The sequence below is a fragment of the Mus musculus genome, chromosome 11 (genome assembly GCF_000001635.26).
Source record: "Mus musculus strain C57BL/6J chromosome 11, GRCm38.p6 C57BL/6J".
Taxonomy (NCBI): domain Eukaryota; kingdom Metazoa; phylum Chordata; class Mammalia; order Rodentia; family Muridae; genus Mus; species Mus musculus.
The window spans coordinates 116,113,185-116,131,669 of NC_000077.6; the positions used below are offsets into that span (position 1 = coordinate 116,113,185).

The 18,485-nt window shown below is 49.3% G+C and overlaps 1 protein-coding gene across 2 annotated transcripts; it reads right to left on the bottom strand.

Moving 5' to 3' along the window:
* Window positions 1–11,523: 11,523 nt before the first annotated feature.
* On the bottom strand, window positions 11,524–18,229 carry Trim65 (tripartite motif-containing 65). 2 transcript variants are annotated; one of them, NM_178802.4, is made up of 6 exons: window positions 17,402–17,944; window positions 15,012–15,107; window positions 14,514–14,747; window positions 14,254–14,431; window positions 13,978–14,043; window positions 11,524–13,456 (listed from the first exon to the last, which is right to left on the bottom strand). In NM_178802.4, exons 1-6 carry the CDS (start codon window positions 17,819–17,821, stop codon window positions 12,882–12,884), a joined length of 1,569 nt encoding a protein of 522 aa, NP_848917.2. In that variant the 5' UTR covers window positions 17,822–17,944; the 3' UTR covers window positions 11,524–12,881. The 2 variants fall into 2 exon arrangements, with proteins under 2 accessions (NP_848917.2, XP_017170108.1); XM_017314619.2 differs by lacking the exon at window positions 11,524–13,456 and adding an exon at window positions 13,475–13,894 and having other exon boundaries at window positions 13,936–14,043; window positions 17,402–18,229.
* Window positions 18,230–18,485: the final 256 nt, after the last annotated feature.

The following is an 18,485-nucleotide window of genomic DNA, read 5'->3' on the forward strand; positions in this document are numbered from 1 at the left end:
TGTGCACCTGAGGAAAAGTGTAGAGCCATCCCTCAGAGCAGTGGCACCAGAGGTGGCCATTCATGTCTCTCCTAGGTTCCCAACTCTCTCTCTCTATATGTTCTGAGGTCCTGCTCCTTGCATCCCAACTCCTTGTCCACTCCTCTAGCCAGACCTGTATCCATGCCTCTGTTTCCCCAGCTATTTGTGCTTAGAGATAAAAATTTTTCCTTCTGTTTCTGAGACCAGGCTGGAAATGTTTAGTAAGTACTTAAGTTAGGAGCCAAAGGGGAAACATAAACAAAACAGCAGCACAGAGCGGGCCCCATTCATACACGCACGCGCTTGCGCGTGCACACACACACACACACACACACACACACACACACGCACACACACGCGAACACACACGTCCCAGTATGCCCAGCTGGGTTTTGTTTTTGGTTTTGGGTTTTTTGTTTTTTGTTTTTGTTTTTTTTTTTTTTTTGGCCCTGCTGGAGATTGAATCCAGTTCTTTGTGCATGTGTTAGGCAAACACTTTACCACTGAGTTACACCCAGTGCTGGCTAGGTTATATCAACGTGACACAAGCTGGAGTCATTTGGGAAGTGGGAACCTCAACTGAGAAAATGCCTCCATCAGACTGTAGTGCAGGCAAGCCTGCAGTGGTTTGTTTGTTGGTTTGTTTGTTTGTTTTTGGTTTTTTGAGACAGGGTTTCTCTGTGTAGCCCTGGCTGTCCTGGAACTCACTTTGTAGACCAGGCTGGCCTCAAACTCAGAAATCCGCCTGCCTCTGCCTTCCGAGGGCGGGGATTAAAGGCGTGCAACACCACCGCCCTGCTGCAGTGTGCAGTGCATTTTCTTACTCAGTGATCGATGTGGGAGATTCCCGCCGACTGTGGTGGCGTCATCCCTGGCAAGGAAGTCTTGGGGTGCTATGAGAAAGCAGCTGAACAGCCACGAAGAGCAGGTGAGTAAGCAGCTTCCTCCACAGCCTCCGCATCCTGACTGAGCGTGAATATCAGGTGAGATAAACTCCAGCCTGCTTTCAGCTATGGTGTTTTATTACAGCAATAGAAATATATTGAAGACATGTCCCGAGAGAGAGTCTGAATTCCCAGAAGACAGACAGGCATTGTGGTACCCACCTGAAATCCCAGAGCTGGGAGATGGGGGCCAGAGAATCCTGGGAGTTCGCTAGCTCTTGGATCTGGCTGATAGATGGGATGCAGATTCAGTGAGAGTCTCAGGAAATAAGGATGGGTAGATGGCTTAGTAGTTCACAACACTGGCTGGTTGTCCAGAGAATATGGAGTTCCATTCCTAGCACCCACATAACTCACAACCGTAACTCCAGTTCCAAGGGATCTGGTACCCATTTCTGGCTCTGTAGATATTGTATATACAAGGTGAACAGATATATGTGGGCAAACATACATACCCCCATACACACACCCACGCATCCACACACACCCTGCCCCCCATTCTTAAACTAAGGTGAAGACTGATGGAGAAAAGCACCTGACATTGACTCTGACCTACACACACACACACACACACACACAGGCATACCCAAATATAAAAATATAGATTAATGAAGTATCCAGTATGGTCAACAATACCTAGCACTTGTCAGGTAAAGGCAAAAGAGTCAGGAGTTTAAGGCTAGCCTCAACTACATAGTGACTTTCTGGCTAGCCTGGGGAAAGGCTGTCTCAGAAAAGCATAAAATTAAAGTGCATAAAGTCTGGCAGTGGCGGCGCACGCCTTTATTTCCAGCACTCAGGAAGCAGAGACAGGAGGATTTCTGAGTTTGAGGCCAGCCTGGTCTACAGAGCAAGTTCCAGGACAACCAGCGCTACACAGAGAAACCCTGTCTCGAAAAAAAAAAAAAGTGTGTACTTTGCCTAATATGGCAGTACGTGTTTGTAATCCCAGCACAGGAGAGGCTAGGACAGGAGGTCCAGTTCAAAGCCAGCTTAAGCTATATAGAGAAATAGTGCCTCAAAAAAAGAGGAAAAAAAATACAATTCATTTAAAAATAATAATAATCAGGGGCTGGAGAGATGGCTCAGTGGTTAAGAGCAGTGACTGCTCTTTCAGAGGTCCTGAGTTCAATTCCCAGCAACCACATGGTGGCTCACAACCATCTGTAAAGGGATACGATGCCTTCTTCTGGTGTGTCTGAAGACAACAACAGTGTACTCATATAAATAAAATAAATCTTAAAAAAAAAATCTGGGCTGGTGAGATGGCTCAGTGGGTAAGAGCACCTGATTGCTCTTCGGAAGGTCCAGAGTTCAAATCCCAGCAACCACATGGTGGCTCACAACCATCTGTAACGAGATCTGACTCCCTCTTCTGGAGTGTCTGAAGACAGCTACAGTGTACTTACATATAACCAATAAATAAATCTTTAAAAAAAAATCTAAAAATTCAGTGGATTCTTTCTCTGGAGCTGTCTTGGGCAAGGTAGGCTGTTTAGCCACATCCCTGGTTTCTACCCAGTGGATGACAGGAGATCCACCCAGTCATTATAGTCAAAATTGTCCTCAGCCGCTGCCTAGTACGGCTGGAGGGCCGAGTCGCTCAGTGGAAGCCCACTCTATTTGGTTTTCCCTCTACTTGGTACAGAAGTTATTTTCTCACTGGTCTCAGGAAAAGGCAGGTGACTGTCCCCTCAGCTTCATCTTCCTGTGTGTACAAGACTTTACCCTACAAAGCCCGTGTAGATCCTTGCTCTGGACGCAGCCTCCCAAGGCTTTATTGATGAGCTAGGGGCCCTGAGAATACAAAGAGCTAGGGCAGGGCCTGTCCCTCTGAGAAGCAAGCCACGTGTTGCACAGCCCCTGCCTCACGAGTTAAGAACAGGATGCCGCAGAGTGCTTCATAGACAGCAGCTCTGGGTTTTGGGAAGCTGGGAGGCTGAGCTCTCTGGGGAGGGCCAGATCTGCAGACTGATGACATTACACCTGCGTTATCATTGTCTTAATTGAAAGTCTTTATAATTTTAAAGTTGTTTTTTAAAAGCAAGCTTTGTAAGAAGAGATCTTAAAAAAAAAATTATGCCAGGCAGTGGTGGCACACGCCTTTAATCCCAGCACTTGGGAGGCAGAGGCAGGTGGATTTCTGAGTTCGAGGCCAGCCTGGTCTACAGAGTGAGTTCCAGGGCTATACAGAGAAACCCTGTCTCGAAAAAGCCAAAAATAAATAAATAAATAAATAAATAAATAAATAAATAAATAAATAAATAAATAAATGTTTATTTTATGTATGTGAGTACACCATTGCTGTCTTCAGGACACACCAGGAGAGGGCATCAGATCCCATTACAGATGGTGCGAGCCACCCTGTGGTTGCTGCGAATTGAACTCAAGGCCTCTGGAAGAGCAGCCAGTGGTCTTAACCACTGAGCCATCTCTCCAGGCCCTAAAGTTTTTTTTTTTTTTTATTTGTATACGATGTTTCGCCTGCCTGTGTGTCTGGGCATTGAGAACATGCCTGGTACCCTGGAAACAGAAGTGAGCATTGGATCCCCTAAAATTGGAGTTACAGGCAGTTGTCAGTCACCATGTGGGTGCCGGGAATGAACTCAGAGTCTCTGAAGAGCAGCCAGCGTTCTTACTTAACCACTGGGCCATCCCTATAGCCACCGCCTCCTCCTCACCCCCGACCCCGACCCCCTCTTTCTTCATTTTGTATGTGTGTGTATCTGTGCACATGAGGGCTAATGCTTGCAGGCACCTGAGTGTTGGATTCCCCCTGAAGCTGGAGTTAAAGGTGGCTCTCAGCTGTCTGCCTTGGTTCCTGGGAGAAGAATTGGTATTGTAGAAGAGCAGGAAGTGCTGTCAAATGCCGAGCACCTCTCTAGCCTTTATTTATGTATAAGTATATGCTGTGTGTGCTTGCAGAGGCCAGAGGAGGGCATCCGATTTATTTATGTATAAGTATATGCTGTGTGTGCTTGCAGAGGCCAGAGGAGGGCATCCGATCCCAGGAGCTGGAATTGCATATAGGTCGTTTGAGCCACTGGCTGTTGGTGCTTTAATCCATAATTCTTAGGCAGGGGACAAAAGCCAAAAACAGAAGTGCAGTGATCCTGGAGGCTCCTGGGCAAGAACGGAATGGTAGGGCTAACGAACTGACGTCTGAGCTGCACGGTCACAAACCACCAGGACTCAAGCGGATAGGGAAGGGGTGGGAAAGGCCTCTGGACAGAAGGAGCTGTGTGGGAGACGGCCTGGGCGGACCCAGCTTGGCAGGAAAGTAGATAATGACTTCCATACGTTGGTCTCCACAGGAGCGCCTGATCATGACTGCCCCAGCTTGCCAAGCTCCAGGCGTGGCTGGGAGGCTGGGCCACACAGCACCACCCTTCTCTGTGGTTTGGTGGCCCGGCGGCTTGGGCTTGCCTGGTTCTGAGGAGAAGAAGGTGCTTTTAGGTTGAGGATGGGCCTTAAAGAAGTGTCAGGTGACCCTGGTGTTCTCAAACAGTGGCTTACTGTTCCCTTCGCTCCCACAGAAGGCAAGCCTGGAGATGTGATTTGTCAATATGGTATTTTTGAATTTTTGAATTTTTCCGTGCCTGTGTGTGTACACGTGTATGTTTCATGTGTTTCCGATATGGATTCCAAGAATTGAACTCAGGACCATGGGCTTTTCATAGCAAGAACTTCTACCCACTGAAGTATTTTGCTGGCCCAGGGTAGACACTGCTAAACCTATTTAAAATTCTTAGGGCCTGGAGGGATGGCTCAGCAGTTAAGAGCACTTGCTGCTCTTGCAGAGGACCCCAGATTTTATTCCCTGCACCCACATGGTAGCTCACAACCTACTGTAACCCCAGTCCCAGAGGATTAGATGCCCTCTACTGGCTTCCTTGGGCATTGCACACATATTGTGCATAGACTTACAAGTAGGCAAAACACCCATACACAGAAAATAAGTGAACTTTCTTTCTTTCTTCCTTCCTTTCTTCCTTCCTTCCTTTCTCTCTTTTTTCTCTCACTTTCTTTATTTTCTCTTCCCCCCTCTCTTTTCCTTCTTCAAGTTTTAAGTGCTAGAGAGATGGCTCAGTGGTTTCAAGTATTTTAGTACAGCCATGAAGACCAAAGTTTTCACCCACAGAACCCAAAAGACAAAAGATAAAGTTCTTGAGCTTTGATGTGCCCGTAAATGAGGCTTCCGTGAGTTACCTTTTTGTTTAATGCCATTGTTTAGAATCCGTTCCCTTTGTAGTGTTTGTTGTTGGTACCACTAGCTTGTGCTTTTGATGTTCCTATGTAGAAGTAGTATTTGTTCATCGCATATAGATCTATATATCACATAGGTAGATACTGATATACTGTCACATGACTCATAATTCATGATATTAACTAAACTGACTGTTAACACAGCCTGGGAAGGAAAGCCTCAATTGAGAGTCACCTTGGTCAGGTTGGCTGTGGGCGTGTCTATAGGGGCGTGTCTATAGGGGATTGTCCTTGCCCACTGTGAGAGGCACCATTCCCTGAGCAGGTGGTCCAAGACTGTTTAAGAAAGCTACCTAAGGGATACATTGTATCATAGAATCATATATATATATATATATATATATATATATATATATATATGTATATATATACACATACATATATGAAATTTATTTTTATTTTCTGTGCACTGGTGTTTTGCCTGCAGTTTGTCTGTGTGAAGGTGTCAGATCCTCTGGACCAGGAGTTACAGACAGTTGTGAGCTGCCATGTTGGTGCTGGGAATTCAACCCCGGGCCCTCAGAAAGAGCAGCCAGCCTTCTTAACCACTGAACCATCCCTCCAACCCTCGAGACAGGGTTTCTTTGTGTACTATTGGCTGTTCTGGAACTCACTCTGTAGACCAGGTTCACAGGGATCTGCATGCCTCTGCCTCCTGAGTGTTGGGATTAAAGGCACGACCCCTACTACCCTTCAAGAAATGAACCTATTGCTGGGCATGGTGGCGCACGCCTCTAATCCCAGCACTCGGGAGGCAGAGGCAGGCAGATTTCTGAGTTTGAGGCCAACCTGGTCTACAAAGTGAGCTCCAGGACAGTCATGGCTACACAGAGAAACCCTGTCTAGAAAAAACCAAAACCAAAACCAAACAAACAAAAAAATTAAAAAAAAAAGAAACGAACCTATTTTCAATGAAAGAAATAATAATAATAATAATAATAATAATAATAATAATAATGAAAGCTAAAACATGTGCCTGTGAGGGAGCCAGAAAACAGTGTTCCTCCATGGATTTTGCTTTGGGTACCTTTTCTGACTTCCCACAATGATGGGCTGTGACCTGGAAATATAAGTCAAATAATACAACCCCCGCCTCCTCGGTTACTTTTGACAGAATGCTTGGTCACAGCATCAGGAAGGCACCTGGTAACTTTCTTGGGATGAATATGATTTTTCACTGTATTACAAAATTAATGTTAACATAATCATATCTACCTTAGAATGCTAAACAATAGCACTGATGGGCCAGTTTTTTTCCATGTTTCTACAAATTTTATAAAATCTCTGAATTTTCAGCTTAGTATGGAAGAAAAAGTGAAGGAAAAAATGTTTATCTGTGTGTGTATCTGTGTGTGTGTGTGTGTGTGTGTGTGTGTGTGTGTAGAAAGGTGTGGAGGACGGGGCAGGGTCCCAGACTGACCTTGAACTTGATGTATACTCAGGAGAGGCCTTGATTGCTTGTTCCTCCTGCCTCAGCCTAGGTGCAGGGGTCACAGCTGTGTGTCACAGTGATTAGTTTTGTTTTATTTTTTTAAATTATTATTATTTTTTTAATTTTAATTTTTTAATTTATTTTTTAGTTTTTCAAGACAGGGTTTCTCTGTGTAGCTCTGGCTGTCCTGGAACTCACTCTGTAGACCAGGCTGGCCTCGAACTCAGAAATCTGCCTGCCTCTGCCTCCCAAGTGCTGGGATTAAAGGTGTGAGCCACCACTGCCCAGCTTAATTATTTTTTAAAATTATGTCCATGTGGGGTTGGTAATGTGGACAGGAGTGCAGGTTCCCACTGAGGCAGGAGGGAACCGAACCTGTGTCTTGGAGCCGCCCATGCTGTGACCACTGAACCGTCCGTCTCTCCAGCCCTTCTCTCATTTCTGATGATTAGGAAGGGTGTGTTGTTTTAACTTTAAGACAGGAAATTAACAGCATGGCAGTGTCCGTAGCTGTAGGGAAGCATGGTAAATTGTCTGGGCCACTCCTGCTTACCTACGGCTGTTAGAGTAAGCTTTGTTGATGTTGTTGTTGTTTTGTTTTGTTTTGTTGTTTTCGAGACAAGGTTTCTCTGTGTAGCCCTGGCTGTCTGTAGACTGGCAGAAGCCATGCTGTAACGTACGAGTCTGAGCTCCTAATGGCAAGGCCTTTGGAGATTCTCACCCGCTTGCCTAGGATGGGCAGGAGGCTTAGGGTGTGTGTGCTGCAGACCCCAGCACTGGTCCTTGGGTGGACGGGAGCTTCCAGCCCTTCTAGCTTTGGGTATGCTTATTCTTATGGTAATTCTTGGTTTGCTTTGTCGGCTGTCAGAGTTTCCTGGGAACAAAAGTCCCTCAGATGAGTCTTTGATAATTTTTTCTAAAGTTCCCCCCCCCCCCCAAATTAAGCCTCTTTGTATCATAGAAACTGGTTCCTCTGGTTGCCCCTGACAGTCTCTGCAGTCTTCTTGACTAGGCAGGAGGAACTCACTAAGGGTAAAGATTCTCTTACTCAACTGTTCTAAAAGGGAGAGAGAAAGAGAGAGATAACCGTATCCCAAGAACGTAGGAGACGGTTTCCTAAAAGATGTCACCGAGAACTTATAGAACGTATAAGGGAGAAATAAAGGGTGTAAAATAGTTCAGACTTTGCTGAGTGCAGAAATGCAGAGGCAACAGACTGTTAAACGCTAACCACAGTGCTTGCTTACCCTTCATTTCTGTAGCAGCATGTCTGCTGCCGGGCTGGGCACAGTGTGAACAGGCAGTGCCTGGCTAGATAGAATCATTTGGCTTGCGATATAAAATTCATGCTTAGATATGAAGTAAAGGTTAATTAGTGCTTAAAAATACTGGGTAAACGTCCATTAATAAAGGCATGGGAGTGGGGAAGGAGGAAAAAGAAGCCAAAACAGGTAAATGTTAGTGATTCTTGGAAAATGGTTAAAGAGAAATGAGTTAAATGGCTCCTGCTTGAATGCATTAAAACTTGCATAGATAGGTGCTGGAGAGATGGCTCAGCGATTAAGAACACTGGCTGCTCTTCCAGAGGTCCTGAGTTCAATTCCCAGCAACCACATGGTGGCTTACAACCATATGTAATGGGATCCAATGCCCTCTTCTGCTGTGTCTGAAGACAGCTTCAATGCTCTCTCTCTCTGTCTCTCTCTTTCTCTCTCTGTCTCTCTCTCTCTCTCTCTCTCTATATATATATATATATACACACACACATACATATATGTGTGTGTGTGTGTATGTGTATATGTGTATATATGACTAAAGACAGCTCAAGCAATTCAGAGCCATCTGATTGAGAGATAACCAGTGGTCAGACTCCTCATTTTCTTTTTTTTTCTTTTTTCTTTCTTTTTTTCTTTCTTTCTTTTTTTTTTTTTTTTGAGACAGGGTTTCTCTGTGTATGTGAGCACCCGACTCGCCAGCAAAGCAGATGCCACAACAGGATCCTTCTGCAACACGTTTATTGGGAAGAGCATTTACTGCGTAGGCAAGAAGACCGCCCCCCCACCCCCAGCCCAGAACTGGTGCTGCTTATATAGGCCTAGGAGAGGCGTGTCTCACACCCAGATTGGTTATGCATTCTACCTCATTTGCATGTCCCTCATCTGATTGGTTATTCTCTCTTAGTACCTCACTGAGCTTCATTATCATACCTCATTTGCATGTCCCTCATCTGATTGGTTATTCTCTCAGTACCTCACTGAGCCTCATTATCATGCCTGGGCCAGGCAGTGACTTGGTGAAAAACTTTACTGCATATGTACACATTGGTTGTTTACCCAGACTTATTCGTGGTGGCCAGCGGTAGCCAGTGCCACCTTGTAATGGCATATGTGGCTTCCCACATGTGTAGATCTGGTTGTCCTAGAACTCACTTTGTAGACCAGGCTGGCCTCGAACTCAGATATCTGCCTGCCTCTGCTTCCAAGTGCTGGGATTAAAGGCATGCGCCACCATGCCGGCTCATTTTTTTCTTTTTTAAAGATTTATTTACTTACTTTATTTATGTGAGTATACGGTAGCTCTCTTCAGACACACCAGAAGAGGGCATCAGATCTTATTACAGATGGTTGTGAGCCGGGAATTGAACCAGGGTCCTCTGGAAGAGCAGTCAGTGCTCTTTACCACGGAGCCATCTCTCCAGCTCCAAATGAGATTTATTAAAGAACTTAATGACCATTGCAAATTCTTAGGACACTAGAGGACAATGAAGGCAGTACTCATCTAAAGAAGGCAGTGAGCTCTCGGAAGTCACTCAGGTCTATGGTGCATATCTTGTTCATATAGAAAGAGCTGGTTGTGGTAATTGTTCACCTGTAACCCCGAGGGGGTTGGGGGCAGCAAGTGTTCCGGGTGAGGTAGTACACATCTTTAATCACAGTATTTGGGAGCAGAGGAGAAGTGTCTCTGTGAGTTCAAGGCTAGCCTGGTGTACAAATCAAGTTCCAGATCAATCAGGGCCATGCAGTGAGATCCTGTCTCAACCCTGCCACTCCACAAAGGTAACAATTTGTAGGTATGTAGCCCAGTGGTGGAGCCATACCTATGACACCTGATAGCTATGATGCCTAAGACTCAGGCTGTCATATTTATTGGATATGGGTCTAATAGGATATAAGCTAGGGTCTCACTGTGCTGTCCAGGCTAGTCTGGAATTAATGGATTCAGGCAATCTCCTGCTCTAGCCTTCTCAGTAGCTGAGTGTACGAGCACACAAATACAGAATGGTGGTAATCGCTTTTGTTTTGGGTTTTTGAAACAGGTCTCTCTATGTGGCCCTGGCTGGCCAGAAACTAGCTGTGTAAACTAGATTGGCCTCAAAGTCATAGAGAGCTGCCTACCTCTGTGTTGGGGTTGGTCTTGTGCACTGTGTATTCCAATGCTAAGTTCTGTGCCCCAAGATCAGGTTGCAGTCAGACATGGGCATTGTATTGAACAATGTGCTGTACAGAATGTTCCCCAATAATCCCTGATTGGATAATTAAAGGCTAAATAGAGCCTATGGCTGGGCAGGAGAGAGAAGAAGGTGGGACTTGAGATGGGGGGGGGGGGGTGTGTGTGTCTCTGCTAGGGACCAGGAGAAGGAAAAAGGTAGCGGGAGGAGGCAGTCGCTATGAGGCAGGATGGATCTCAAGGACCGACCATGAACATGTGGCCAGGAGAAAATTGCCCTGAGGACACACATGAGCAGAGCAAATAGAGCAAGTTTCTTCTCTTTGTGTAGCCCCAGGTGTCCTGGAACTCCCTCTGTAGACAAGGCTGGCCTTGAATTCACAGAGCTCTGACTGCCTCTGCCTACTGAGTGCTAGGATCAAAGGTGTGCACCACTGCTACCTGGCTTAGACATTGTTTTCTAATATCTGCCTTCTTTCAGAATTGTTTTGACATTACAGGCACAAATAACAACACTTCGTAGCGCTGCAAGGATGTGCTCATACCTGCCTCTAATTCCACCCTCTCTGTAGGAGAGGCAAATGGAAACCCGATGGGTTACACATCTTGCCTCAGCAGGCCCTGCAGAGGAGGTGGGGCAAGTGCAGCATTAATAACCCTAAACCTCTTAGGAGTGTGGCTGCCCTCCTATGTAGCCCTGGCTGGCTTCAGAAACAACAGCAGCCTACACAAACCTGGCAGGTGGGGTGGCTCACAGGTGGGGTGGCTCACAGGTGGGGTGGCTCACAGGTGGGGTGGCACACAGGTGGGGTGGCTCACAGGTGGGGTGGCTCACAGGTGGGATGGCTCACAGGTGGGGTGGCTCACAGGTGGGGTGGCTCACAGGTGGGGTGACTCACAGGTGGGATGGCTCACAGGTGGGGTTGCTCACAGGTGGGATGGCTCACAGGTGGGATGGCTCATGGGCTATGCCTATAATTCCAACCCTTGGGAGGCTAAGCAGGAGGATTGCCACCTGATTGAGGTCAGCATGGGGACACTGCAAGTTCCAGACCAGCCTGGGCTATAGATTAGGAGCCAGTCTCAACCCCTCACCCAACAAAAAAAGTCAGGCTTATGATTCCAGGAGGAAGAGGCAGGAGGAGGCTGCCTAGACTGCAGTGAGGTTGAAGCCAAATAAGCTTTATAGGGAGCTCCACCCAGCTAGGTTATAGAGCAAGACTGTCTGAGGGCTAAAGAGATAGGACCGGGTTTGGTCCCCACCACCCTCTTCTAGCCTCCTCAGGCATTGCACACACACACCTACACAGAGAGAGAGAGAGAGAGAGAGAGAGAGAGAGAGAGAGAGAGAGAATACATGTGGGTAAAATACACATATACATTAAAAAATTTAAAGAAAGAGATGCTTAATCATTCATATAAAATATTTATATCTTCCCTAGGGAATATATTATTGCACATATAATTCTTTAAAAACTCTTAGAGGCCACTGATGGGGGTTCAGATTTTTATGAGTTGGACAGCCTGGTCTACATAGTTCTGAGCCAACCAGGGGTTCATAGAGATATCGTGTTTCAAACAACAAAAACCTGTTATTGTCGGGATGATGGGATAACTGCAGCTATCCCAATGTGCTTGCTGTCAAGCGTGACAGTCTGGGTTCCACTCCAGAACCCACATGGTAGAAGGAGAGATCGGACTCCTGCAAGTTGTCCTCTGACCTCCACACGTAAGCCATGGCGTACACAAGCCACCCCACTCTGAGTCCCACACTAAATAAACATGAAAGAATTTCTAATTTTTTTGTGAGATGTTTACCCACGAGCATACAAAACAAATGCTTAAGGAATTACAAAAAGAAAAGGACATTACAAAAGTGGGCTTCCTTGTAACTACCACCAACATCAGAACATGGGGGGGGGGGGAGGTGGGGGGCTCTCAAGTAAATAAATCACCCCAGGCTGGAGATGTTGTCAGTGAGAGATCAGAACTCTGAATGTTAGCATTCAAAACATTTCAGACTCTATACCCAGTACAAAAAAAAAAAAAAAAAAAAAATTCTACTTCCAGAAATGTGAGCAAAAAACCACCCAGAACCTTCATGGAAGCATATGTGGGACAAGCAAAGGAAAGCGGTTCACATCTGCCACACCACATCTGCTGCACCCATACTCATCACCACATTGGCTGTCTACAGCCTGTGCGCTTAGTCCCCACTTGGTGGAACTGTTTGAGAGGGATTAGGAGGTGTGGCCTTGTTGGGGGAGTGTGTCACTTTAAATATACAAAAGCCTATGCTAGTCTGTGTGCGTGAGTGTGTGTGTGTGTGTGTGTGTGTGTGTGCGTGCGCACTCGTGCCCATGCGCCTGGTGATCAGGATGTGAAGCTCCTGACTACTGCTCTAGCACCACGCCTGTCTGCTTCCCTCCATGATAATCATGGGCTAAAACTGTTAGCAAGCCCTGAGTTAAACGCTTTCTTCTATAGAGTTGCCTTAGTCATGGTGTCTCTTCACAGCAACAGAACAGTGACTAAGATAGATGTCCACGCAATGCTAAGAACCTGGTTCTTGCTTGGGGCTGGGACTTCCTATTTAATTTCTCTCTGTCCCCTGTCCCCTTCATAGATAGTAAAAAGTAAACTTTGTTCTAAGGCTCCTCTCCCATGTCCGTCTCTGAGTCAACAGAGAGGCCAACAGCTGTTCCTTCTAGAAGCTAGAGGTGGGGCCACTTTTGGGCACCCAGGCACGGTGGCACCTGTCTGTGCCTTCCTCAGCTGGGTGCTGTGGCCTCTTCCTGGGGCCTTGCAGGGAGCGTGGCCTCAGGCTGATGGCACAGAGTAAGGGTCCTCCCCTCAAGGAGCCAGAAGACAGGGAAGAGAGGCTGGCTGAACACTGCATAGAAAGTGTGCAGCGGCTGTGTGCGTGGCTCCAGGCTGTAGAAGGTGAGGCAGCCAGAGGTCAAGTTCAAATCTACGCCCAGGAGTTGTCCGGGCAATCCACGCAGGCGCTGAGATTTGCCATTGTGCCAGGCCTGCATACTGTCCTCCTGGATGCAGAGGCCCCAGGAGCAGGGTCCACGGCCGATGTTATCCGTGTGGGTCCCCAGCTTTTGGCGTGATAGCTTTGGGTAGGTGACGCCCAGAGTGACAGAGTGATCAGAGACACGTACCTCCCAGTAATGTTGTCCAGTCTGAAAACTCTGGGTACACTGCACCTGCCACAGCTCGAAGCTGCCCGACTTGGCTGGGCCCTGGGCCTGGAAATGGTGTGTCACCCGCTGGTCCTTGTGAGACAAGTGCAAATACTGGTTGGCGGTCTCTGGGTCAAAGGTCAGATTGCGATAATCTATTGGAGAGAGATGAACAGAGGTGGGCATCTTTTACTAGAGCATAGGGTTACCGTGGCTCCATCTATGGCCACTTTAAATGTCTAACAGGCATAGTGGGCTGAACACCGGGCACCATCTTACTGGTGAATTCCTCATGGCTTCCTTGGAGCTGGAATCCTCTACCTGCCCCACGTTACAAGAGGGGAAACTGAGGCTCGGAGAGTTAAGCTCACATACTATTAGGTGGAAGAACTGGGATGGACCCCAGAATGTGCCCTTTAACACTATGCTGGCTGCATCTGCCTCAGGATAAATGTGGGGAAGGTTTACAACCCACAGCTGATGTGCGGAGGTGGGGACAGGTCGGGGGAGGAGTGTGGACAGGACAGTTAGAGCAGCCCCCCCCCCCATACATACAGAAGCATATGCATGCACACAGGCATTGCGTCTTGCACATAATTGTCATATGCACGCACACAGGCATTGCGTCTTGCACATAATTGTCACATGCACGCACACAGGCATTGCGTCTCCTTACTCTGCCAGAGCTTCTTCCTCAGTGGACACACTGCGCTGGGGACTGGTGCCAGGGGACCCAGGGTCTCTTAAAACAAAGAAGAGTTAAAGAAGTAAATAGGAATTACCCGACTCCGCCTACCCCGGACTCCGCCTATCCCTGACCCCACCTATCCACGACTCCGCCTACCCCTGACTCCACCTATCCCGGACTCCGCTTATCCTTGACTCCGGGCTGGCTTCTACCCAGCAGTGGGGGGAGGGGGAGGGCGCAGAGGACAAGGAGAAGTCAGCTTACCCAAAGGGCCAGCATCTGCAGCCTTGGCTGCCACCTTGGGGAGGCTCTTCTCTTCAAGGAGGAGCTCACACAGGGGGCTAAGCAGCTGGTTCACGTTGCTCAGCTGCTGTTCTTCATTCCACTGTGGAGAGGTCAGTGGCCCGAGGGACTCTGTGGGCTCAGGGAGCTGCTGTAATTCCTGAACCCCGGGGGACAGAGGCAGTGAGCGATGTGCAAGGCGAGGAAGCAAAGCCCTAGCCCGCGGCCCTGATATCTGGTACCTGGAAGAAGATGCAGTCATCCGCCTGTGCCAGGAGATCCTGGACACTCTGATCATACTGAGACAGGGCCCTTAGGTGGTCAGTCAGCCGCTGTTTCTCATTCAGAACTTGGCCCAGCGCCTGCTTCTTGGCTACCTCTATATCACTCAGTGTTGAGGCCTGCTGCTTCTCCAGCGCCTGAAGCAGGCTACTGAATCTCCTGGAGACCACCGAGGCCAGGGTGCAGGCTGAACTCTGCATGGACACAGGAGGAACCTCAGGGTGGCCAGTCTCCACACTATGGCATGGCAGGCCAAGCCCTCAATCACCCACTTGGCTTGAACACGGGGACATGGAGAGCCAGTTAGGACCCTTGGAGCCTCTTCCCTAATGGGGCCTGGCTTCTTGGTCAACGTCCCACTCTGTGGTGCTGGGAGGGACTTTCGAGGCAGCTCACATCTGTTGTCTGCAGTCCAGGGACCAGATGGTGAGGCCGGACCCGAGCACATGGTAAAGTACCTCAATCCGACTGCGTTGCTCCTGCAGCTCCTGAAGCTGGGTCTCTGCCTGGGCAACCTGCTGCTGGGTAACCAGTACCCTCGCTCTCAGCTGGTCCTGTGGCACCCATCCAGAGGGCAAGCAACAAAAGACGATTAGGATTGGTTATAACCTTCAAGCCACCATCACCAATACAGGAGCTGGGTAGTCTCCTCATGGCCCTGATGGTAACTGCCTTGTAAAATCCCAGAACTAGGTCAGAGTCCCAGGGAGGCCTGGATAGGGTCCTTTCTCTACCTGGAGCAGGATACTATATGAGGAATGTGGAAGTCTTAGGTTGAAGACCCCACTTCTGGTCCCACTCCTGCGTCTTGCAGGTTGAGTGACCTGGGCAGAACTCCTACCTTCTCCAGTCCAAACCTCATCCCTAACTCAGGCACCAAAGGAAAACGGTAACGCTGGCTTACAGAACCGGGGGCAGAAAGGGAGACTGGTCATAGTTGTCTGACCAGTGATCAGTTCAGCTCCTAAGAGCCCAAAGGGAAGACATTATTATCATTTGGTTGAGTTCTGTTTCCCCTGGAGACCAAAATGTGCTGTTATAGGAGCTGGGAACACCATTCAGGTGCTTGGAGTCGATGCTTGACCTGGCTAAGTCTCACTACCTGTTCTTACTCCTCCCAACACCATTTTGAGTTGGGGCCCCTTCTCATTGTTGCTTTGAGACAGGGTCTCACTGTGTAGTCCTGGCTGGCCGGGAACTTTCCACATAGACCAACCTGATCTTGAACTTACAGAGATCCGCCTACTTCTGCCTCTATAGTGATGGAATTAAAGGCATGCATCACCACACCAGCTAACTTATTTTTTTTAATGTATGTGTGTTTGTGTGTGGGTTGTGTTTATGTAAGTGTGGGTCCATGCATACATGCCAAGATGCACATGTGAAGGTCAGAGGGGCAACCTCAGACATCTCAGTCTGTACCCTGTACCTTGAGACAGGGTCTCTTGTTTGCCACTGTGTGTGCCAGCCTCCCTGGCCCTTGAGCACTCTAGGTCTCACATCCTCTCTCCTCTCGAGCACAACTCTGTCCCCCGGAGCATGAGCCACCTGAGCCTCTGTGCTGAGAGCCTCTAACCTCCATACCCAGCTGGGTCTTTCCTACACTTGTCAGGGGCAGCAGTGCCTCAGCCTTACCCCTTGGGGCTTCAGAAGCTGCAGGGCTCACCCTTCAAGTCTCTGCCACTCACCCTTTGACCTCACCCTGGCCCTGTCACCAGCACCAAAATGCCCCAAGCATGTATCCTTAACCCAGCTTTCCTTCCCTCGTTGGTTTCAGCCTGCCTGTGCTAGTCTTCCACAGCCACTCAGCTCCCTCCCTTCCCATCCCTGTCCCTGTCCCTGTCCCCGTCCAGTCACTCCTCCACTCCCTGTCCACGGCCTCTCGGTCCATGCACTACAGTCCTGGTCCTCTCGCTCCATCTCCTCCGTCTCATCCCTGGTAATCTCAGCCTCACTTCTTGGCTGTGATGGCCATGGGCAAGGACATAGGCCACCATGGTACCAATTCCGTGGTCACTTTTGCCTTTAACTAAAACCTCTCAGCAGCCTGGGGCACCTGGAGAACTCTCCCTCCTGTAACTGCTTGTGCCCTGGCCGCCATCTCTACAGCTTTGTCAGGATGTAATCCCCTGCCCAACAAATTTCCACTCCTTCTAGGGATACCATAGCGACTTCTTTCACTTCACTGTCCGCATCTCTTCCCAGCTCTCAGTAGATGTCTGTGCCCCCACCCCTGTCTGTGTACCCCACACACTGCATATCCCAAACCAGCTACTCTCTACCCAACCTCAGCACACAGCAGCCCGGTCTCCCGAAGAAACCCTTGTCCTGCGTCTTACTCTCTCCACTGGGCACCGGGCTCCCACTCACTTCTCATTTCTTTTGTTTTGCAGCTGAGACCTCCTTCCTCTTACCCCTCATCTCTTACCCCCTCCACACCCCAGCTGGGGCTCAGACTCCAGAAAGCAGAAATCTGATGACATCATCACCCTGTCTCAGCTTGGAAAGGCACTGCACATCCCTAGAGGAAGAGTCACGACCACCATGCAGACTGGCCCTGCTGACTCTACATTCACGTTTTGCTGAGACTCTATCTGACCCTTGAGTAGATCCTTCAGTCTCTGAAGGGCAGAAATCACACTTACTGAATGCTGGCCACCTTAGCGAATGGGGCTGCCAGCCCTGACCTAACACTCTGGCTCTACTTTATTCAGAGGACCTGGGGAGAGCTGCGTGCAGCAGTCAGGTGCACGTGCCCTCTGGGTTCATATGGGAACCCGCAGATCCTGCTGCAGCCCCTGGCCCTGGCCACAAGCAGTTTCGGCCCTCGGAGAGGCCCTTCCCGCACCTCGCGCACGCGGCGCTCCACGTCCAGCAGCGCCCGCTCGTGGTGGCTGCAGTCGTGCACCGTGCACGCGCTGCACACGCAGAGGCCCTCCGTGCGACAGAAGAACTCGAGCGGCCTCCCGTGGCGCAGGCAGCGAGCGCTGTGGCTTGTGGCGGAGTCCCGGCGCGGAGTCACGGCGGGCGGCGCCGGCAGAACGGGCAGCGCCTGCAGCAAGGTGCTCATCTTCACGTTGCGGGACAGCTTGGCGCCCTCGGGGAAGGGCTGGCGACATTCCGGACACGACTTTTCGCAGGAACGCCATGAATCCTGGATGCAGTTCCCGCAGAAGCTGTGCCCGCAGGGCAGCGTCACCGGGTCCCGGTAGCGACCTAAGCAGATGGAGCAAGTCACCACGTCCTCCTCCAGCAACTGAGCGGCCATGGCGGAAGCGAGGCCCAGTGCTCAGATCTCTTAAAGGGGCCGAGGCTACCAGTGCGAGCACTACGTTGGGGAAGACAGTCCAGGAAGTCGCGGCAGTGCGCAGCCTGGTGCACTAGAACGTTCCTTGGCAGGGATCCAAGTCACCCTTGCTTGCCCGCCTTCTGACGCACTGGGAGCTGGGGCGCGGCTCCCTCCGGTCCACCCTGACTATTTGTGTTCCTTCCCTAGACTCTTTTTTGGGGGGGAGGAGTGGGTGGGAGGGTTTCGAGACAGGGTTTCTCTGTGTAGCCCTGGCTGTCCTGGAACTCACTTTGTAGACCAGGCTGGCCTCGAACTCAGAAATCCGTCTGTCTCTGCCTCCTGAGTGCTGGGATTAAAGGCCCAGGGCATGGTGTCTGTTCACAGCAGTAAAACCCTAAGACAGGCTACTGTCATCTCCTCTACAGCTGAGCAGAGCAGATGGGAGTTCCAGGGTCCCCAAAGGCAGTATGAATCAGAGATCACTCCTAATGGAGTAGGCAGAACTGATTTGTTTCTAGGCCTCTAGCCTCACAGTGGGGGCTCCAGGCCTTGGTGGGGGCTGAAATATGCTAAGGTAACAAGCAATCTGTTGCTAGGTCTGACAGGGGCAGGACTTTCTCCTCGAGGAGGTTCTGATCCCGGG